Consider the following 23,318-nt stretch of genomic DNA (forward strand, 5'->3'; position numbering starts at 1 on the left):
CTGGTTTGCTGGCTAGGCGCTTCGTTTGCATTGGTCCGGGGGGGCTGAGACTGCAGCCCCGGACCCGCGGGCGGGGTGGGGAGGTGGGGGCCGGACGGGGGCTCAGCTGCGCTTGCATTGGCGGAGCTGGGGAATGGGGAGGGGGGGCAGGAAGCGGGGGGAGCGGAGCTGCGGGGGGGTTGTATAAATAGGGAAGGGGGGACGTGCATCCTCGGCTGGGCGAGGGGGGGGCGCTCGGCACAAAGAAAGTGGAAAGTTTGCAGCGCGGGGCGGCCGGGGCCAGGGATTCGGGTGCGCACGTGCAGGGACGGGGGCGCCGGGGGCCCCCCACACCAAGCTCGCCGTTTCTTTTTTTTTTCCTGCCAGCGAGAAGGGGGGGTGTTGTTGGTATCGCCCCCTCCTTCTCCTCCCCCCAGGGGTGAAAGTGCAAGAGGAAGTGCAGCCGCTGCCATCTTTCCTCCGCTCCGAACACACGGAGCCCGGGGCCGCAGCTCGCCGCCGCCTTCGCCCGGCCCGGGGAAGGGCCCACCCTGCCGCCGCCGCCGCCGCCCGCCCGCTCCAGCCTTGGCCGCCTCTTCCGTCCGCCAGGCTTCCGGACCCGGCCCGTGCTGCCGCCCCAGTGCGCGCCCTGCCGCCTTCGCCGCCTTCGCCTTTTGTTTCCTCTGCTCCGGCGCCCCCGCCCCGGCTCGCGCTTTGCAGGGGACGCAGCGCGCGCCCCCAGCGGGCCCGGGAAAAGCCGCGGCGCGCGCACGCGCCTGCGCGGCAGACCCCTCCTCCTCCTCCTCCTCCTCCCCGCGCGCGCCACTGTTGGCTGCGCGCCGGCGCCGCCTGGCGGGCGGGAGGGGAGGTGGCAGGCGCGTTTGCAGGAGGGGCGCACCTCTTTGCTCTGTTACCCCCGGAGGTAGACTGAGAAGGGAAGGCGGGCGGGCGGAGAGAGTGAAGCGCGCAATCCAGCTCGGGTAGGGGCCGCTATGTGGGGGGTAGTGCGCCCTTCAGTCTAAACAGTCGGATCCGGGCAGGGGGCGTGTGCGCTCCGCGCACCTGCAAGACTACAGAGCCCGGGACCCGCACGTGTGAGGAGTGTAGACACGTCCGCTGCGCCCCTCTTGTCGCTGCCTAGGGGAAGGGAGGGGGGCGGGCAACTGTCGCGGTCGGGTTTGTGGGGCGGGGGCGGCAGCCATGGAGCGGGTGAACGACGCTTCCTGCGGCCCGTCGGGCTGCTACACCTACCAGGTGAGCAGGCACAGCACCGAGATGCTGCACAACCTGAACCAGCAGCGCAAGAACGGCGGCCGCTTCTGCGACGTGCTCCTGCGGGTGGGCGACGAGAGCTTCCCAGCGCACCGCGCCGTGCTGGCCGCCTGCAGCGAGTACTTTGAGTCGGTGTTCAGCGCCCAGTTGGGCGATGGCGGAGCTGCGGACGGGGGTCCCACTGACGTGGGGGGCGCAGCGGCGGCCCCGGGCGGCGGGGTTGGGGGCAGCCGTGAACTGGAGATGCACACCATCAGTTCTAAGGTGTTCGGGGACATCTTGGACTTCGCCTACACTTCTCGCATCGTGGTTCGCCTTGAGAGCTTCCCTGAGCTCATGACAGCTGCCAAGTTCCTGCTGATGAGGTCGGTCATTGAGATATGCCAGGAAGTCATCAAACAGTCCAATGTGCAGATCCTGGTGCCTCCTGCCCGGGCTGACATCATGCTCTTTCGTCCCCCTGGGACCTCGGACTTAGGCTTCCCTTTGGACATGACCAACGGGGCAGCCTTGGCAGCCAACAGCAATGGCATCGCAGGCAGCATGCAGCCCGAGGACGAGGCAGCTCGGGCAGCTGGTGCAGCCATTGCCAGCCAAGCCTCCCTGCCTGTGTTACCTGGGGTGGACCGCTTGCCCATGGTGGCTGGACCCCTGTCCCCCCAACTGCTGACTTCCCCATTCCCTAATGTGGCATCCAGTGCCCCTCCCCTGACCGGTAAACGAGGCCGGGGCCGCCCAAGGAAAGCCAACCTGCTGGACTCAATGTTCGGGTCCCCAGGGGGCCTGAGAGAGGCAGGCATCCTCCCCTGTGGCCTGTGTGGAAAGGTGTTCACTGATGCCAACCGGCTCCGGCAGCACGAGGCCCAGCATGGTGTCACCAGCCTCCAGTTGGGCTACATCGACCTTCCTCCTCCCAGGCTGGGTGAGAATGGGCTACCCATCTCTGAGGACCCCGATGGCCCCAGAAAGAGGAGCCGAACCAGGAAGCAGGTGGCATGTGAAATCTGTGGCAAGATTTTCCGTGATGTGTACCATCTCAATCGGCACAAGCTTTCCCACTCTGGGGAGAAGCCCTATTCCTGTCCCGTGTGTGGGCTGAGGTTCAAGAGAAAAGATCGCATGTCCTACCATGTGCGGTCCCACGACGGGTCCGTGGGCAAGCCCTACATCTGCCAGAGCTGTGGGAAAGGCTTCTCCAGGTGAGAAATGGTGCCCTTCTTCACAACTTGTCCTATTCCTGGCTCATGGGACAACTCCTTGCCAAAATCTGGGAGTGTGGGGATGTCACTTGACCTTATATTAGGGGTATGTGTGGGCTGGGGAGTGTTTCAATAGTCCTGTTTTTGAGCTGGTGTGGTCAAGAAGCTGCTTTCTCTTTCTGCAGGGAAGTTCTCTGGCACTAGGCGAGCCCTACTGTCTCTTCCTTGGGGCCTGGTGGGAAGGGGCCTGGATTCCTCAGGCCACAGCCACCGGGCCTCACTATTCTTCTCCCTGGGCTCCCTTTGTGTGTCCTGCACCAGGCGTGGGGCCCCCTCTGGGGGCGGGAGGCTGGGTTCCTCCAGCGAGTTTCCCTGCTTGAATGGCTGCCGAGGGAGACACTGAAACAGAAACAAGTGCATCTCAGACTCCTTACGCTCCTATGCCACCAAATCCCCCAGCACACAGCACTGGCAGTCATAGATCAGTGAACTTCAGCTTTGCGACTCACAGCCCCTTGGGATCACGGGGCACAGAGCTTGGCACTCCAAGCCTCTTCCTAACCAAAATATTTGATCAGCTCTAACCTGGTGGCTCCAGAGCCTAACTAAACCCACAGTTCCCCTTTATGTTCTCAAGATATAGAGGAAGGGAGGCAAGATGTCTTTAGATTCACTTTTTAGTGACCCTGATAGGGAATTGAGGACTTGCCTGGGAGCGGAGGGTTGTTTTGTTTCTCCTAAGAATATCCAGAATAAAAGGCTGGTTTTAACTTGCCTGGATACTGAGGACCTTGTGTGTGGAACCTAGGGATGGAGAACTCCCTCAGAGGGGCCCCAATCAGGAACCAGTCTTACCGGTCAGGCAACCCCTGCCCACCTGCTCTGGCGGGCATCTGGTTTACCAGTCCAGCTGGGGACTTAAGGCTCCATCCCTTAGACCCTGGGGACTGAATTCCATCTGGGTGGCATTCATTGGCTGCCATAGCTGGAGAGGCTGGGGGAGGGGAACACTGAGTTTCTAAGGGGCTTTAGTCTGGACAATGAGTCACACATATCCCCTCCCGGAAAGGCTGCAGCAAGGCATCCCTGTCTCATTCTAAAGCCACCTCCTCAGGTCCTAGAAATCATTGAGTTTCTGGTGGGGGGAGGTGGGTAGGCAAGGTCAGAGACAAATGCTCACTTCCCTTCCCTCTAGAGAAAACCAGGCCAGAGAGAGGCCTGGGCCTATGGAACCAGAGCTGTGTGGTGACTGTCTTTGTCATGCTGGGGTGGGGGAGAGGGAGTACTCTCTAGCAGTGGGGGTAGGGGTTAGGGGGTTAGTCCAAGAGTGGCCCCATTTTTTGACATCTTAAAGTCTGCCTTGGTTCTCTCTTTTCCAGGCCCGATCACTTGAACGGACATATCAAGCAGGTGCACACTTCTGAGCGGCCTCACAAGTGTCAGGTAGGGGTCAGGCCAGGGCAGAGCTGGGCTGAGAGAGAATGCTGCTGTTCTCACAGCTCGGCCAGGAGCCAGCTGATGTGTGTGCTGGGCCGGCTGACTGACCACAGCTTTGCACACCTCCTCCTCTGTCCCTCCACCCTCCGTCTGTTCGTCTTTGTTCTTCCCCCTGGTCTCCTCCCCCCCACTGCTGATGTCCCCTCCTTCTTGGTTTTTGGGTCCTGGTTCCCACTCTGTCTCCATCTTTCCTGTGTTGCTTAGCTTTCCTCTCCTGGTATTAGCCAGCTCCTTGGATGGTGGGCCACATTGCACAAGTGTTGTCCTGGGGGCACTGGCACCCCACTGAGCCTGGCTTCTGGTTCTCAGCAGTTTGCAAGGGCCACCATGGGGAGGGAAGGGTTTGTAAAGGGCTCCTCAGTGGTCTAGCAACTCACACCTTCCCTTATTAGCCAGGCAGCCTGACTGAAGTAGGAGCTCTTTCTGGGTCCCCTCAGGTTAGAGCACAAGGCAGCAGGGGGTGGAGAGAGTGAGGGGTCTTATCTCCAAGCACTGGCACCTGTTTAACCCTTCTGGGGGCTGGAGAGCAAAGTGGTTTTTCCTCACTGTGAGCTCTTTGTATAGCAGTAGATAGGGAAGGCTGGGCAAGATTCTCACCCTTGGTTTGTCTGCTTGACCAGTGTCTGGGAGCCCTGTGGCACCCAGAGACTTGAGTTTCCTTTCCTGGCCACTGAGCATTCCTGCGTAGATGGAAAACATGCCTCTCTCTTCTTGGTTACCTCCCCCTGTTCTGTGCCAAGTTCCCACAATCTGAGGGAGCCAGAGTTGTAGAATGCTTACTATAACCTCTGGTAGGGTAGCCTGCTTCTCTTTATCTTTGGTGGCAAGGAGGGAGGGTTCAGGGAGACCTGAGGGAGGGATGGACTTCTTGTAGGTAGGCCAAGGAGCCCCCAGGGGCCAGGTATGGATAGTGTTCACATAAGCCCTGCTAGGTTGTCTCTTGAGGATGATAACCTGGGGGTGGGGCTGCTGGGATCCATCTGTGCCTTGTTGCCTTCTCTCTGTCTCTGATTTTCTCATCACAGAGCACATTCTGACTCTCCTAGGTAGTGTGCTGAGCGGCCTGGCAGAGTAGGAGGAGCCCTGAGGGCAGTGGGGGCGTGCCCAATGGCTTGGGGGGGTAACCTGCACTCTCTGCCCTTTTTCCAGGTGTGGGTTGGGAGCAGCAGCGGCCTGCCGCCCCTGGAATCTCTTCCTAGCGACCTGCCATCATGGGACTTTGCCCAGCCTGCTTTGTGGAGGTCGTCCCATTCGGTTCCTGACACCGCCTTTTCCCTTTCTCTAAAAAAATCATTCCCAGCCCTTGAAAACCTGGGCCCAGCACATTCCAGCAACACTCTCTTCTGCCCGGCCCCTCCGGGATATCTGAGGCAGGGCTGGGCTGCCCCAGAGGGCAGCCGGGCCTTTCCCCAGTGGCCTGTAGGCTAGCCTGGCCTCCCCAAGAGGGTTTTCTGTGGAGGGAATGGGAGTGGCGGTTGCTCTGAGACTCTAGCTTTCGGGAGAGGCCAGTAGAGTGGTTCCCACTCACCATGCCTGGCTCCTTCCAGGGTTACTTGGAACCTTTCCCAGCTCAGGGACCCCAGATGGGGATAGCAAGAGGCTCCTTTCTTGGTCTCCCCACAGCCTCCAGGTACCCCTGTGTATCTGGCCGATTTTGGAAGTTGGTGCATTCCTGGGAATTATGCCACTGGATTCTATGCTTCCCCTCTCCTGGCATCGCTTTCCCTAAGGTGGAGGGTTTCTAGAATGGGGCCTGGCCACCCTTCCCCCACCCTGGGAGTGAATGCCCCTCCAGAGGAGACTCTGGTGCAACTCCAACTGGGTCAACCCCTGCTGCCCTCCTCTTCCCACTCAGACAGGTCCTGCTTTCATTTCTGGCTAGTGAATTAGACTTTTGTGTTTTGGGGATTTATTAGCAGGTCTGCTCAGGAACTAGACTAACCAGTAGCTTTACATTGGGTCACCCCTGTATATGGTTTTGGGGGCTGATAAAGCAGATGTAGATCCCCCATCCCCTCGGATCCCGGTGGTGTGCCCTTTAGTCCCTGCAGGCTCTGCGGGGATAACAGGAGTGATGATAAAAGTTTTAATTCTAACATTTGAGGCTTTGTGTGTTTTGTCCTTGGTTTGTGTCATAACACTGACATCATTGTCCCTCGGTGTATGAGCCCACTCCTGCCCTGCCCTTCCAATAAGCACTCTCACAGACCTACTGGGCCCCCCTCTAGCCCCATAGCCAGACTCCTCAGATGATGACCCAGCAGGTAAAGACATGCTGGATCTCATGTGCTGAACTGGCTAGCTGGGTGTGCCTGGGCTTGGTTAACCAGCAGGGGCATTTGTTTTGCATGGTATATATTCTGAAAGCCTCAGAGGTAAAGAGATGGCTCTCTGGGAGTTGGTTTCTTGGGCTTCTGGCAAAGCTGGGCATGTACCTCTCAGCCTCTTCTGATGCCACAGAGGACAGAATGGGACAAGCTTGGTGTCACAGTTTGAGTGAAAAGGCCATCTGAATGTCAGGGCATGAACCCTCAGGCTTGGCAGTGATACACAAGTTTCCTTGGGGCTTGGCCTGATTGAGTGTCCTCAACTGACCCAGACGGCCCAGGTACTGCTGGATTTAGGAGTGCAGTGGGCTAGGACATTTCTCCCATGTGGAGCTCAGAGGCTAGAGAAGCTGAGACCTCTCCCATTGCTTCCAGTAACCCCACTTCTCAGAGGCTAGTGGGGTAGATTGGGCTGGAGGGAAAGCTCCTTAGAGAAGGAATGAATGGAGGGTGGGGGTAAGGGACCTGACAGCCTCAAGAAGGGTGCCAGCAAAGCCCCTGGTGCTAAGCCTCCCTTAGACTTTCCAGGGCTGTGGAAAAGGCTGCTTAGAACACTCCCTGAGTCTGGCAGACTTCAGAGGTCACCAAAAGTTGGGTGTGCAGTAGTGGCTCTGGTACCATTTGGGCCCCATTTCTGAGCTGCTCAGCTCTTGAGAAGTAAAGCTTTAATTCTGGGATGGGGAGAAACTGGCAGGGGGAGGGAAGGGAGCATGACTGGAGCTCAGTGTTGAGTGGTGGTGACCAGAGGTGACCCAAGCTCAGGTTGGCTGGGCTGGACCTGACTGACATATGTCCTTAACAATAGCATAGGGCTGTGGGCAGGACCACCATTCCAAGCACCACCAGCAATCAGATCATGCTACTGCAAGCTCACTGTTGTCCCATCAGGGTCCCTCTGTCTTCTCCCTGTCTCCCGGAAGGGAAGTACCTTTCCCCTGCGTGGCCCTACCATGGAGGTTCTAGGTGTCCCCTTCTTAGACATTTTTCTCCCTCATGCACTCTTCTATGTCCCTTCTCTCCTGGGTTGTGTGACCAGCCTCTTTATGTCCTGTATTCTCTGAACTTCTGGTGGGTCTAGACTCAGACTCATCCACTTTCACAATTCCCCCAGAAAACTCTGGGGACTCAGCTATGAAGGGTCAGTTCTGGCACATAGAAGCCAACAAGTCACTTTAATTCACTTTAATTTGGCTTTGTAACACAGTGAAAGTTTTTGTTGTGTTTGTTTTCCCCCCCAACAGCAGATTTATACTGTATTCCTAATCATGTTTGCTCAGGCTAAAGTTAGCTTTCATTCCCTGAGAGATATCAATGGAAGATGGGATAGGGAAAGTCGGCTTGGTCTGTGATTTAAATTTTGCTTAGGTAATCCTTCAAATGGATAATCTACTTGTGGATAATTGAGGCTTGGCTGTCCATTATCTTTAGGTAGCAAAGTATGACAGGCAATGCTTTAAAGAACAGATCCCAGAAGAAAGCTGGCAAGAGAAACAAGGCATCTCTTTCATATTCCTCTAGTGGTACCCTCTCCCAGGGAACGCAGGAGACAATCCTGAATGTGTGCTTTCAGCTGCATTTTCTCACACCTGGTCCATGTTTGATTCCTTTGAATTCTGAGGCATAGACCACACTGCCTCTCATCATTGGAGGGGTTGTGGTCAGGTGACTAGATGGCAAAGCTGGCTTTTGACTGAGTAAATCAACAGGTGCACCCTCCTGAGGGTGTTTATGGCAGCCCTTGCTCTGGTTCATAGGGTGGAGGGCTAGTGGAAAATTCAGGGTCCCCCCAAACTGTGGCCTATAATTGAGTCATGAGGTCCCAGACTGAGCAGGGCACCACCTGTGGCCATGAGACCAAGCACTCATGATGCTTTCTGAGGCACCTAAGTGTTTAAGATTCTCTGCACAATCCTGTCACCTCTCCTTGTCAGGGAAGTCCTGGCTACCAAGTACACTGTTAAAAAGTATCAGTACCTTTCACCAGAAGTGACCTCTGCTGAGCCTAGAGATGGTAAGAGCAAAGGCTTGGGCAGGCTCCCAGGCCGTTGTCCCATATCCTCTCAGGGCCTCCATCTGTCTAGCTGTCAGGGAGGACAGGAACCACAGGGTAGCAGGAAGGATGTGTAGGGTACTGTGATGGCATAGCAGATGTTTAGACTGCTGTTTTCTCTAGTAGTTGAATCATGTGCTTTGGGCAAATCACTTCTAAACTCAGCTTTCTCATTTGTCAAATGAATAAAATCAATATATAAAACAAATAAAAGCAGCCTGATTTTGGCGCAGTGGATAGACCATTGGCCTGGGATGCTGAGGACCCAGTTTGGAAACCCCAAGGTTGCCAGCTTGAGCACAGAGTTGCCAGGTTGAGCATAGGATCATCGACATGATCCCATGGTTGTTGGCTTGAAGCCCACGGTCGCTGGCTTAAGCCCAAGGTCACTGGCTTGGCTTGAGCCCCCTAGTCAATGCACACATGAGAAGCAATCAATGAACAACTAAGGTGCCGCAACTATGAGTTGATGCTTTGCATCTCTCTCCCTTCCCCCATCTCTCTTTTTCTCTTTCAAAATAAATAAATAAATAAATAAATAAATAAATAAATAAATAAATGCAGTATTTTATTAGTCTAAATTGTTCTGTTCAAATTTGTAACACTTAAAAGATAATGACAGGACAGCAAGCCCTATCCTGATGCACACAGACATATGGGATTGGGGTAGCAACAGTGGCATCTTCTGCCTCCACAGTATCATATGTATTTGTTTCTCTTTTTTTTTTTTTTGTATTTTTTTCTGAAGTGAGAAGTGGGGAGGCAGACAGACAGACTCCCGCATGCGCCCGATTGGGATCCACTTGGCATGCCCACCAGGGGGCGATGCTAGGCCCCTATGGGGCATTGCTCTGCTGCAACTGGAGCCATTCTAGCTCCTGAGGTGGAGGCCATGGAGCTGTCCTCAGTGCCTCAATGGAGCCTTGGCTGCAGGAGGGGAAGAGGGAGATAGAGAAAAAGGAGAGGAGGAAGGATGGAGAAGCAGATGGGCCCTTCTCCTGTGTGCCCTGGCTGGTAATCAAACCTAGGACTTCCACATGCCGGGCCAAAGCTCAACCACTGAGCCAACCAGCCAGGGCCTATTTCTTTTGATTGTACAGTAAAGAGATAGATTAGTGTACGTGGTGACAATGTCCAGACACTGACCTTGAGGTCTTGCGATCTCAGGATACGCTTCTATTGAACAGACACAGTAGGAACAACTCCATTCTAGCAAGTTAACAGGGTGGCACGTCTTCAGTGGGTTAACATTGGATCTGTAATGCACTTAAAGGTGAATGTTGCTTTTTCTTGCAGTTCTAAAACAATAAACATGCACAGAGAGAAATGAGTCAAACTTGACTAGAACCCCTGAAACACCTTCATAGAACCAAAATAGCATAAAAGTCACCAGACTGAACTCTGCTGAGAGCTTTTCTGACATTTTGTGCCCTTCAAGGCTGGGTGCCTGTGCAAGGCCCAGCTGAGAAAGGGATGTTGGGAGATCAGGGACTGACACCGAGCCAGGTTCTAGGCACAGGAAATGCCTGGGGCCTAGGCCCTGGGCCTGCCCTTCCAGGGTGCTGCTGCTGAACTTCATTGCTTGAGTCATCTACCCCTGGGACCTGGCTGTGAGTTGGTGCTCATAGCACAACTTTCTGTGACTACACTCTTGGAAGGTGCTAACAGACTGCCTTGGAGGGCTGCTATAAGGATGGACGGTATGAGATAAGTGCCTCTAAAAGGCTAAGTGGGTTCCTGCCTGGCACAGAACGAGTGCTCCATCAATGCATGGTAGTATACCCTTCTTGTTATTACCAGCACTTCCCCGGCTTAACATTTCACAAATGCTCCCAAAGCCTCTGGCCCTCTTTCTCTGCTAATTCTCCCGTTAGCAGAATTGACACAACCATTTTATGGGCTGCTTTTCAAGTAAAAACTCACAAAAATATGAAGAGTAATCTCTGTGCTTTGTCCTGCCTTTCCATTCCCCTGTGGCCAAGACTAACGTCACTTTTGAATAAAGTGAATAAATTGAATTCTTTGTATAAAGAAACTAGGGAAACCCAGGATGGAGAACAGGAAGACTGATCTGTTTATATGCCAATAACTCTTCTGTCAATTCCCTTATAGTCAATGCAACTGATGTCAGTCCTTTTTATTTTTTTAATTTATTTGTCCATTCATTTTGTGACAGAGACAGAGAGAGTCAGAGAGAGGGACAGACAGGAAGGTAGAGAGATGAGAAGCATCAATTCTTCGTTGCGGCACCTTAGTTGTTCGTTGATTGCTTTTTCATATGGGCCTTGACTGGGGGGTACAGCAGACTGAGTGACCTCTTGCTCAAGCCAGCGACCTTGGGCTCAAGCTGGCGAGCCTTGCTCAAACCAGATGAGTCTGCACTCAAGCTGGCAACCTCGGGGTCTCGAACCTGGGTCCTCTGCATCCCAGTCCAATGCTCTATCCACTGCGCCACTACCTGGTCAGGCTGATGTCAATTCTTAATGTTTACAAATGAACAAATACTGTAGTACGATGTTTACAAATGAACAAATACCGTATTTTCATTTTGTAGAGGAACATAGAACTTAATATGCCATGTTGTGGTAGTCACTGGAACCAAGAATTCCAACTCAGGCTGTCCCATGAGAAGCCATCATGGGAAATAGAGCAGCTACTTGGCATGTTGGGGAGAAAGCATGGGTCACATTCTAAAACTCTCTTTATACAGGGAGTCAGATGTGTCGGCCAGAAATGGTTTGTTTCACTGTGTGCTTGGTGAGGAGTCAATTGTGAATGCCAGCTTTCACTTCATCCTGTTTTCCTTTCTGCCCTCAGACCTGCAATGCTTCTTTCGCCACCCGAGACCGTCTGCGCTCCCACCTGGCCTGTCACGAAGACAAGGTACCCTGCCAGGTGTGTGGGAAGTATTTGCGGGCAGCGTATATGGCAGACCACCTGAAGAAGCACAGTGAGGGGCCCAGCAACTTCTGCAGCATCTGTAACCGAGGTAATCTCCCTGCTCTTTCCTCACTTCCAGAGATGGTCCTGAGCTTGTGTGGGAGGCCGGGGGGGTGTCCTGACCACCCTGCCTGAGACTCCATTCTTTGCCCGGCTGGCCTCCCCTTCAGACTGAATGATAAACACCTTCATTGCTCAGCTAGCTGCTTGCCACTCCTTCTTTCCCAAGAAACTTAGGGTGCTTGGAATGAGAGTTCCCAGGCAATTAGCAAGTGAGAACAGGAAGAGTATTGTTCCTAAGTGTGGGCCTATAATATCTGCTGCTCAGGCAACAAGATGGATGGATGCATTTGTAGGTACTACTGAACTATGGATGTTGGTGGAAGAGTCATTAGCCCCCAAGAGGTGGGAGGAAAGGGTTCCTGCTTGAGAGCTTTTGCTGGCTCTTTCACTAGCATGTGAAATTCAGCAGTGAGGGAAGAAGGTTGGGTCTGGATATTGATAAGAGTCAGAAACTTTCTAGCACAAATGATAAAAAAAGAGCCCAATCCCAGGTAGATTGTGGCCTTGACAAGAAGGAAAAATGGAAGGTATTCTGAGCAGGGTAGTGTGCTTGCTGCCGAGGTATGCCTAGGTGGTGTCTGGCTCTTTGGCCCTGGTGTTCTGTTGGATGACATCAGGCTTGTCCTGAAACTGAGCTTCTGCCAGGGCTTGTTGGCTGTTGGGCTGAGGTTTGTGTTTTGCAAGCAGTGTCAGTGGAGGAAGCTTGCACTCTCTGCTGAAGGAGGTTGTGGCAGCTGTCTATAGAGGGTATGAGGATGCTTCTGCACGGTGCGCTTGCTTGGCCAGGTGTGGACATTGCTGAGAAGTCTTGTCTCTTGGGACATGCTTGTTCCAATGCTTTTGGAAATCTTGGATGTGGCTTAATGGATGAGTACTAAACCAGGAGTCAAGGGGCCTAAGGTTTAATCCCAGCCCCTCCCACCTTATCCTATTATGTGACCTTGAGCTTTCCCTTCTCCTCTCTAAACATCAGTTTCTTCATCTCTTAAGTGGGGTTAAGAACACCTCCCCTTGCCCACCTCACAGGGTTGTTGTGAGGATTCTGGCATATAGGTAGATGGAAGTTAACTGAACCCCACAAAATGCTATACTTGGAAGCCCCATTCTTACACTTCGTAACAGTGTTAGGAAAGACACTGCTCACTGACACTCTGGTTTAGCCCAGGCAAAACATCCCTGCAGTCCTTGGCTGGAATCTTGGGGTCCTGTGCCATCTCCATGTGCCCTGAGGTCGCTGGTAGAGGGAGACTGCTGAGTAGCTGGCTGTTCTTGGTGCCCCTCCCTGCAACTGCATACCTGAGGGTTTGCCTTGAAGGCCTTGGATGTTGCTGTTTGCATCACCAAGAAAACTGCTGTGAAAGCAGGAAGGTGGTAATAAAAGGTACTTAAGCGTCAGTCCTATTTTCTGACATGTCCATAGAATCCTTTCTGGTAGGAACTTCACCCAGGTAGCAGGCCCTGGGGTTGTGCATACATGGAGTTACCAGGCTGTGGCTGACCATCTTGACTGGCTGCCCCAGCTTTAGAAAGAGTTTCTTGTCTTGCTTCATCTTAACCTGGCTTCCCGACAGCACCCTGAAATACCTCTAAACCTACTACAAACATGCCATCCTCAGGTGTTTTGTCAAATATATAAGGTTAAAGTTCTCAGTCTGAGAATTGGAGTCAGAACCCAGAAGCAGGAACTAATGAGAGTGGAGAAAGATGCTAACGAGGAAACCCAGAAAGCCTACCCCAGATTGTGAGTGGGCCAAGAGCTGGTGGAAGCCTCTGAGGGCTCAGCTCAGGAGGGAAGAAGAGCTCAGAGCAGCAGGGAGCAGGGCAAGTTGACCCAGTTACCAGACAGCTGATGTGGCAAAGCCAACAACTATTGTACGTCAGGATTTCTTCCTCCTAGAGCTGGTAAAGAGGACTTGGGCAGCCACAGGCTACATGACTGGGGTGGAGACACCAGAAGAATAAAAGCAGAGGCCACCTTATCTCAGAAAAGATGAGACTACATCTGGATCACAGGCTAAACAGCTTTGGTTCTCAGAGTCAGAGCAAGAAACCCCATTCTTCCCAGAAGATAAAAGCCGGCTCTGGTCCAACCCACTTGGTACTCAGAAGGACAACAATTTCATTTTGTATCAGAAGAGGAGCAGGATTCTACCTCTGGACTCACTTCTTGGGCAGAAATAGGAAGAGGTTTCTCCTGGGAAAAGGAAAAAGGAAGGCAGTTCTTCCAGGAAGAAAATAAGGACATCAAAGACATTGGGACACTGGAATTAGAATGCAGAGAGCTCTGGGTCATCCTTTGCCCTGCCAATCACCAAGGCTGTGAATACAGGAGGAGGAGCTGCACAAATAAATGAATGTTCTTTTCTCTACAAGGGTTTAAGCAAAGGCTGATGTCAGTCAGCTGGTCAGATGGTTGAGGTTGGATCAAGTGAATTTCTAAGGGTCCTCTGAGATGCTTCAATCCCAACAGTTCTTAAGCATTCAACCTAACTACCTATATTTCTGCCATTTTTGGTCTTTGCCACACAAACGGCTCTTGCCTATGAAGAATGGGAAAGGTGAGAAGCAGCCTGGACACTTTAGCCCCACACCTAAAATAGATTATCTTGTCTTTGTCCTAGGGATGTATCAGGATGTGGGTCATACCTTCTGTGGAGGAAGATAATTTGCAATGGAAAGAATATGATGATCAAAAAAGCTTGTTTCCTCATTTTCAAGTTGAGGATATCAGTTAAGTTGATCAGTGAGAAGTAGAAAAGGACCTGATAGATCACCATAATTTTTTTTTTATAGTGAGAAAGAGAGACAGATAGGGACAGAGACAGAAAGGAAGAAAGATGAGAAGCATCAACTCAAATTTGCAGCACCTTAGTTGTTCATTGATTGCTTTCTCATATGTGCCTTGACCGGGGGGCTCAGGCTAAGCCAGCGACCTTGGGCTTAAGCTAGCGATCTTGGGCTTCAAGCCATTGACCTTTGGGCTTCAAGCCAGTGACCATGCTATGATCCTACACTCAAACTGGTGACCCTACGCTCAAGCTGGTGAGCCTGTGCTCAAGCTAGATAAGCCCACATTAAAGCCAGTGACCTTGGGATTTTGAACCTGGGTTGTCAAGAGTCCTAGGCTGATGCTCTATCTACTGCGCCTGGTCAGGCACCATAATTTCCTTCCTTTCTTTTAAAATTTCTACAGCAGAATCTTTGTATATATATATATGCATATGTACTGGTATGAGAAAGAGATAGCTTATTGGGAATCTGCCTTTGACAGATAATATCTTGTGTCCAACATCACTGCTTAAAAAATAGAGGAAGTCTTCTTCCCACTCAGAGGTGGACGTACAGGTAGTCACCAATGCCAGTCATGGGCGCAGATAGCCTGCCATTCCCCTGGACTGAGCTGACACACACCAACTTAGTGTCCCCATCTAGCACTGCTCAATTGGGCATGGCCCACCAATGTTTAAACAAGGAGAAAGGAGTCCCTGATCCCGGTATGGATGTGGAACTTGCAAAAGAAAGATTTTCTCTGGAGTGTGAAACGTAACTTAACAGACAAGAAAATGCAGTGGAGAACAGGAGCCTTTTGGTAATAAACCCTTCATCTCTAGAGTGTGAGGCAGAGTGGCTTGTTGGCTCTAGTGGAGTCACATGAGTGCTCAGTGTCTCCATCATTCTGGTGCCTGGATCAAGCCGCCTCTTTGGGTCTTGGTTAATCAGTGGTAAATGGGCAGGTGAATGCAGAATTCCAACTAAATATTTTCTTCTCAGAAACTCAGCTTCTGTTTAGCCCAACACTTGGCAGCTGAGTTGCTCTGTGTTTAAATTCTGGGCTTTAAGTGGCAGCTGTGGATCCACTCCTACCACCCCGCCATGTGGTTTTGCTATAGATAGTACAATCTGCAGCTGGGTAAAATCAAGAGGACCCAGCCATGTGTTTCTCAGACTGTTTTTCAGGAAAAAGAAGGAAGTTTTCATTGAGCATCTGTTGTATTCCCCTAGTAGAAATCTTCCCACAAGGAGTAAATATAATAATTCCTGGTGATCTTTCCCTTCTTTCCCATCCCCTTTGATTGCAGTGGACCTAACTGGGTACACCATACCACTGCAGGGGCCTCACAAGGGTTTTAAAAAAGAGAAAAAAATTCCCTTTTAAAGTGGTATCATTATACCATCAGAAAGTCCTGATATCTATGCTGGTTGTTAGGGCCACAACACTGAGCAGGGTGCTAAGATCTTCTTTCCCATTAGTCTCGTCTATTCATTCCTGACTACATCTTCCCTCTTAGGAATGTTTATAGGGAACTCTCTTTTTTTCCTTAAAAAAAAATGTGTATTGCTTTTAGAGAGAGAGAGAGACAGAAACCTCAGTTTGTTCTTATATGTACCCTGACTGGGGATTGAACCCTCATTCATTATGCATTGGATGATACTGTAACCAACCAAGCTATCCAGTCAGGGCTGGGACCCTCTTAAGCCAATCTGTCCCCTGTGGTAAGCTCCAAAGAGACCACTCAGGCACAGCACAGGACAACTCACTCTACCAGCCAGGGCAGGATGCCAGCATTTGGCCCAAGTGGGACTGTGAAGTAGCTACATCAGGAAAGGAAGGATAATTCACTCAGTCCCCCATTTCCTCCAGAACCACCAAACACTGTTGTCAGGGGAGTGTTTGTTTAATAAGCTTCCCACAGGTCAGCCCCTGTCTGTCAAGGGATTCCATTCTAATAGAAGAGAAATAACACGAATGTAAATGGTGAGAAAGAAATCTATTGCAAAGTCCTAGGGGTATTTCCAGGGCCAGGGCTAAGACACAGGAACTATTACAAAGAGTTTGCTCACTGGTTAAGGACAACATGTGGCACATGGTCCTGGAGTTGAGTGTCTAGGCTCTGCGACTTAGTAGATGTACATGTGACTACAAGTTCCTTATCCTCACCAGGTCTCTTTATTTTTTCATCTATAAAACAAGTATAATAATTCCCAGCTCATAGGGCAGTTGGGGGAATACTACAGAATAATGTATGCAATGTGTTGGGCCCTGGCACACCATCACCATTTGCTGAAGGTGAACTTTTACTATAGTTCTAGTAGCATTCCAAAGGCCTTGCCAGTTCAGACAAGTTCTTTTTACACAGTATTCTATAGCCTCTGACCTGTTAGTAATGGATACTATTATCCTGTAAGTGTAATTTTAAAAGGGAATGAAAGTACCTGAGAATATGTCAGCCATATTGGGAGTGGATTAAAGGGACGTCATCAAGGCACTGGCACTCCAAGTGGGCCTCATGCTAAAAAAAACTTCACTTCCTGCTGAAGGCACTTTCTGATCCTTGACCACAAATGGAGTTTGGTGACACAGCTCCTTCCTGTGAAACCCAAAGCGAAATCCTTTGACCGGCCTACCTGGTTCCATATCCTCAGACTTGTGGGTGGTGTAGAAGTTGGCCCAACATCTACTCTTCCCAGCCTGGGATCTCACTAGGCTCAAACTGACTGGAGCAGCTGGGTTGAGCTGGAGCACCCTCAAGATGGCTGGACTGCCCCTTTCCCAAAATAAAGTCAAATTATCTCTATTTCTTCCTTACGTGAACTTGATGGATACTCCAAAACTGAACCAGAAAGACCACCATAAATAAAGAGATGACTACACCCCTTTAACGTTAACTTCCTATTTTTCTTGTTCTTCAGAAGGTCTAAACAGTTAGAAAATCCACCTTTGTGAAGGTGAAAAAGTTAGCAAAATAAAAACATGTTCTAATAAATAGAAGAAGGAGTACTCCTGGAGGCATTCCTTTGGGATTTCATCTTGCCTCCATCTGGTTTGTTGTACCGTTTACCTTTATGAGTGTTAGCAAACCTTCTTCTTGCTGGCAGCCCATGGCTGCCCTGGAGTCCCATAAACTTTTCTAACTACATTTCTAGCCGTGGTCCCTGCAGCTGACCTGGGACTATAAGACCTCCACTCAAACCACTCCTTACTGAGGTGCCAAGCAAGCGTAGAGGCATTTGGCCTCTGGCCCAGGCAGGAGCAGGATCTCAGACCACCCATCTGTCCAGGAAGCCGGCCTGAGCCCTCAACCACAACCTTGGAGAGTGGGCTCTGCAGAGAAACCGATTCGAGGACAGTGCTACCCTTCATCTTGAGCCAGGTGGCTCCCATGGTTGCAGCTGTTTTTGTGCCACGGAGGGGCCCCTTCTAGGTGCAGCTGACCTGGGAACGCTAGCCAGAGCGGCCAGAGAGGCTTGGGGGAAGCAGAGAGGTGTCTCTGTGCTGGCCGTGGGATCTCATCTCCTTTTGTCTTGTTTAGGTTTCTCCTCTGCCTCCTACTTAAAGGTCCATGTTAAAACCCACCACGGTGTTCCCCTTCCCCAGGTCTCCAGGCACCAGGAGCCCATACCGAATGGGGGAGCAGCGTTCCACTGCGCCAGGACCTATGGCAACAAAGGCAAGCGACCCCTTGCTCTGCACTTTGCTTCTCTGCGCAGACTGTGTTGTGGGGGCGCTGGGCCGGGTGTGGGGAGGCGGGAAGGCTGCCGGCTTGCTGGCCGCCTCAAGGAGGCTCAGAGATCTGAGTGGCAGTGGCCTCCAGGACAAAAGTCACAGCGGGTATCTCACTCCAGGGCAGTGAGTAAGGCTTTAGGGCACTGCCATGATCCATGATCCAGCCCCCGCCTCCTCTTCCCCAGCCCTCCTCCCTTGCTCCTGGCCAGCACCACAGTCTGGAGCCCTGCAGGGATGTCCTAGGCCCAGGACAGGAAGAGGATCCCTGCATGATCAATTACTTTGGGCTTGTCTGTTGCCTATGGCCCTTAAAGGGTGGTGTGGAGCTGTGGCTAAATGCTTTCTTCTCCTTTGACCCTGCAGAGCAGGCAGAGCCAAGGGTGGGCTTCCTTCTTGATAGGTGCGACTGTTTGTTGTAAGTGAACCTTTTCAGAGGGTGTCTGGCTGTGTTTGTGAGATGCATGGTGATAAATGAGCTACCAGACTGCCTCTTACTCCAAGTTGGTTTGCATAGCATTCCCTAAGCCCCACCTTCACTTGTTGATTCAGGTTGTTCTGTGGTATTTCAGATTGTTGTTGCCTTTGGGATGATGCCAGGGGCTTGGCGGATGGCAGAGATGGCATGCTCCATGCTCCCATCACAGACCTCCCTTCCCGGCATGGCTCTCTTGAACCCAGGCAGGAGCTCTGATTGGTGGCGGACTCCATTGTGGGCTGAGCAAGACAGAGCAGTGAGGGTCGTTTCGAGATCCAGCTTGTCCTGGGCCCTGCGTGGGGACAGTTAGCCAACTGAGTTGTGCAAAGTTGCTTTTAATCTCTGTGCTTTGGCCACCCGGCCCAGGAAAGGTTTTGGCAGATGGAAGGTGGTAAGGGCAAGGCTTGTGTTTGCAGCATTGGGAAAAGAACTAGCTTCTGTCTCAGCCATCAGTGGGGTCTGCTGAGGACCCTGTTGCTCTGGTTCTGCCTTGCTGGGGTGCAGCTAGTCTGGAGCAGAGGCAAGGCCATTGACATACATGTTTGGCATCATCAGAACGGCCGTTCTACCTTCAAAAGCATCCAAGAGAGCACCTAGGAGTTGGGGTCTTTGAGTTGTGCTGGGCAGGAGTATAGGTCCCCTCTCTGTACCCCCTTCCTTGAGGCAGGCTGAGACAATGGTGAGCAATACATGTGCACCTGCATGAAGAGTCCTCAGTAAGGGAGGCAGGCAGCCCTAGGGCCCTGCTGTCTCACCCCCATAGGTACGCCAGGCTTCCACTGACCAGCCAAACCTCGGTGGGTTCTGCCAGGACAGTGGATGGCCACCGGCTGCCTCCAGAGGCCTGTGAGCTGGCCCCTCACAACCCCTCCAGGAGGGGCATCTCCAAAGCCTAGCCTCATCTCTCCTCTGTGTTTTGTTTTCTCCTAGAAGGCCAGAAATGCTCACATCAGGATCCGATTGAGAGCTCCGACTCCTATGGTGACCTCTCGGATGCCAGCGATCTGAAGACGCCGGAGAAGCAGAGCACCAATGGCTCCTTTTCCTGTGACATGGCAGTCCCTAAAAACAAAATGGAGTCTGACGGAGAGAAGAAGTACCCCTGCCCTGAGTGCGGGAGCTTTTTCCGCTCCAAGTCATACTTGAACAAACACATCCAGAAGGTTCATGTCCGGGCCCTTGGGGGCCCCATGGGGGACCTGGGCCCTGCCCTTGGCTCACCTTTCTCTCCCCAGCAGAACATGTCTCTCCTAGAGTCCTTTGGGTTTCAGATTGTTCAGTCGGCATTTGCATCATCTTTAGTAGATCCTGAGGTTGACCAGCAGCCCATGGGGGCTGAGGGGAAGTGAGGCAGATGCTGCATCCCCATGGAAACCGCCATCTGGGGACTGCTGAGAAATGCTGTGAATGCGGAGGAAAATGATGTCTTTGGGTTCTGTAGCTGAGAGATTTTTATTCGTTTTTAACCCCTCCCTCTTATCATCCCATCCCTCTCTACCACCCATTCCCCCAATGGTCTTTAGAAATAGATCCTCATCTGATACTCTGCAGAAATATCTGTGAGACCCAGTATGGGGCAAGGGCAGGAAACACTACATAGGCCTCCAAGGCTACACCAGTCCCAGTTTCTCTAATGGGTGGAAACTGGAATTCCTGGTGCTCAATTCTCAGTGACCCCCCCAACCAAAACCCATACCTGTTAGCATTCTGGGACCTCAGTGATTCCCCATCTCATATCCCTCAAAAGAAGCCACAGGAGGGTTCCACCCACTCACACAACTCTGATGCCCCACTGTCTTTAAGGAAGCTGGAAGCGTCCAGCATCCCATGGACCATGGGGTGAGTGTCCTCCAAGAGCTGCCTGAGTTTAACCCTTGACCTAGAGAGCCCCAGATGTTTTGGAGCCCTGCTTGGAGGCTAGCATTTTGCTACTAGGACAAGATTAGCTATTGAGGACATGCCCACCCCAAATTCCAGTTCTTATGTGATTTTAACCATTCAACTTGCTGTTGGGTTTTAAGTCTCTAATTATTATTATTATTGTTATTATTTTTAGGACCAGTTGTAGTGAATTGCTACTGAAAGCTATCCCAGGTGATACAGAGCTCTGTAAACCGCAGTCACAAGTTAGGGTTAGTATTAAACTTTGTTTAGATGTACCATAATTAACTTGGCTAGTTGATCGTTTGAAGTCTATGGAAGAAATAGTTTTATGCAAAATTTTAAAAATGCCAGTCTGGTCAGGGAGGTAGAGGTTTCAGTGCTATTGGGAACCAGGAAGGTAGGAGAGCTGGTAGGTGGGGACACTGTGTACCTCGGTTGTGTCACACGTGAACAAGCCCAGGTTGACCTCGTGATGTGAATTGATCTGATCAGACTATATTAAAAATGTTAGTACATTACTCTACCTGCCCCCCTGAGTCTGGTTTTTCAACCATGGGAGGCTTTGGGACCCAGAGGTGTGCAGTCTGCGCCCCTGCACCTAGGATGGGGAAGGGGTCCCGGGAGACCTATATTCCTCTTTATTGTATCAGTTGCACTGGGTTAATGTTCCCGATGAGGACTCAACTGCCAGCATTCACCTGCTTATTCCACAAATATTGACTTCTTGTCTTCACTGCTGTGTGCCAAGCCTATCATCAGACTGGGGATATAGTGGTGAAAGGATACCCTGTGGAGCTTAATGAGAGGGAGACAGTTAACAAGTAAGTAGATTTAACCTGAGTTCAGATAATGAAAAGTCCAAGGAGCCTGACCTGTGGTGGCGCAGTGGATGGAGTGTTGACCTGGAATGCTGAGGTCACTGGTTCAAAACCCAGGGCTTGCCCTGTCAAGGCACATATGGGAGTTGATGCTTCCTGCTCCTCCCTCCTTCTCTCTCTCCCCCTCTCTGAAATGAATAAATAAAATATTTTTTTTAAAAAAGAAAGAAAAGTCCTAGGAGAAAAATTGGGCAAGGTAGGGTGGATGGGGTGGTCTAGGAAGATGAGAGGGGAGGGTTAGGACTCTGGGAGAAAAGATCTGAAGTTAGGACCAGCGAGGATCCAAGGAGGGACGTGGGTAGGTTGAAAATCCTCATGGTCAAGGGGCTCTAAGAAGCTTAGCAACTTGAATCTCCCCAACTCCATGTTACCTGTAGGGTAAGTAAAAAGTTGTTGTACCTTTAGTGGTGAATGCATGAAGAGAAGGGGGAAAGAACAGTGATTAAGAGGCAAGAAGTGAGCACTGAAGAATTAATGGGCCTGACCAGGCGGTGGCGCAGTGGATAGAGCGTCGGACTGGGATGCGGAAGTACCCAGGTTCGAGACCCCAGAGGTCGCGCGCGGGCTCATCTGACTTGAGCAAAGAGCTCGCCAGCTTGGACCCAAGGTCGCTGGCTCCAGCAGGGGGTTACTCGGTCTGCTGAAGGCCCGCGGTCAAGGCACGTGTGAGAAAGCAATCAATGAACAATTAAGAAGTCGCAACGCGCAACGAGAAACTGATGATTGATGCTTCTCATCTCTCTCTGTTCCTGTCTGTCTGTCCCTGTCTATCTCTGCCTCTAAAAAAAAAAAAAAAAAAAAGGATTAATGGGAGCAAGAGTAAGAGGGACCAGACAAACTTAGCAGTCAGGGTATCCTGAGAAACCTCAGGCAAGAGAGAAACCTCTAATAGAATCAGCATTTAACTTCCAAACAAATAGAAAAAAATGGTAAGGCCCTGGCCGGTTCGCTCTGTGGTAGAGCGTTGGTCTAGCTTGTGGATGTCTGGGTTCAATTCCCAGTCAGGACACACAGAAGTGCCCATCTGCTTTTCTACCCTTCCCCCTCTTGCTTTTCTCTCTCTCTCTCTCTCTCTCCCTCCCTCCCTCCCTCTCTCTCTCTCTCTCTCTCTCTCCCTCCCTCTCCCTCTCCTCCTCCCACCCCCTCCTGCAGCCATGGCTCAAAAGATTCAATTGGCCCTGGCCAGTTGGCTCAGCGGTAGAGCATCGGCCTGGCATGCGGGGGACCCGGGTTCGATTCCCGGCCAGGGCACATAGGAGAAGTGCCCATCTGCTTCTCCACCCCCACCCCCTCCTTCCTCTCTGTCTCTCTCTTCCCCTCCCGCAGCCAAGGCTCCTATGGAGCAAAGATGGCCCGGGCGCTGGGGATGGCTCCTTGGCCTCTGCCCCAGGCGCTAGAGTGGCTCTGGTCTTGGCAGAGCAATGCCCCGGAGGGGCAGAGCATCGCCCCCTGGTGGGCAGAGTGTCTCCCCTGGTGGGCATGCCGGGTGGATCCCGGTCGGGCGCATGCGGGAGTCTGTCTGACTGTCTCTCCCCGTTTCCAGCTTCAGAAAAAAAAAAAAATACAAAAAAAAAAAAAAAAAGATTCAATCAAGTTGGGTACTGAGCATGGTCCCATAGCCTTGCCTCAGGCACTGAAATAGCTCACTTGCCAAGCAACAGAGCAACAGCCCCAAATGGGCAGAGCATTGCCCTGTAGGGGGCTTGCCAGGTGGATCCTGATCGGTCGGGGATCCAAGTTGCATGCAAGAGTCTGTATCTCTGCCTTCCCACCTCTCAAAAAAAAAAAAAAAATAGTGATGAGAAAAACATACCAGGAGGAACAAAGTACAAAATGATTTAGATCCACATTAATATGAATAATTACAAAGTTCTGATTTAAAGGCAGACTTGGAACAGGATTTTAAAAGAAAACTTCTAGAGCCTGACCTGTGGTGGCGCAGTGGATAAAGTGTCAACCTGGAAACACTGAGGCTGCCAGTTCAAAACCCTGGGCTTGCCTGGTCAAGGCACATATGGGAGTTGATGCTTTCTGCTCCTCCCCCCTTCTCTCTCTCTCTCTTTCTCTCTCTCCCCTCTCTATAATAAATAAATAAATAAAAGAAAACTTCTAAATTACCTATACAAAATCTTGAGTAAGTTGCTGGGCTCTGGAATATGTGTGATGGAGGTCTGGGCTGTTTGGTGTATCAGAGAAAAGAGCCACTCTAGAATGTTGGGATGCTGTGGACATGTGGCTTTCTGACCACT

General features: G+C 51.4%; 1 protein-coding gene across 5 annotated transcripts; it reads left to right on the forward strand.

Moving 5' to 3' along the window:
* The first annotated feature begins 201 nt into the window (after positions 1-201).
* On the forward strand, positions 202-20,714 carry PATZ1 (POZ/BTB and AT hook containing zinc finger 1). 5 transcript variants are annotated; one of them, XM_066260108.1, is made up of 5 exons: positions 202-2,450; positions 3,830-3,893; positions 11,142-11,313; positions 17,639-17,776; positions 19,238-20,714. In XM_066260108.1, the coding sequence occupies exons 1-5, from the start codon at positions 1,180-1,182 to the stop codon at positions 19,654-19,656; spliced, it is 2,064 nt and encodes a 687-aa protein (XP_066116205.1). In that variant the 5' UTR covers positions 202-1,179; the 3' UTR covers positions 19,657-20,714. The 5 variants fall into 5 exon arrangements, with proteins under 5 accessions (XP_066116205.1, XP_066116206.1, XP_066116208.1 ...); XM_066260109.1 differs by having other exon boundaries at positions 19,241-20,714; XM_066260111.1 differs by having other exon boundaries at positions 17,704-17,776; positions 19,238-19,417.
* The last annotated feature ends 2,604 nt before the right edge of the window (positions 20,715-23,318 follow it).

The sequence above is a fragment of the Saccopteryx bilineata genome, chromosome 2 (genome assembly GCF_036850765.1).
Source record: "Saccopteryx bilineata isolate mSacBil1 chromosome 2, mSacBil1_pri_phased_curated, whole genome shotgun sequence".
NCBI lineage: Eukaryota > Metazoa > Chordata > Mammalia > Chiroptera > Emballonuridae > Saccopteryx > Saccopteryx bilineata.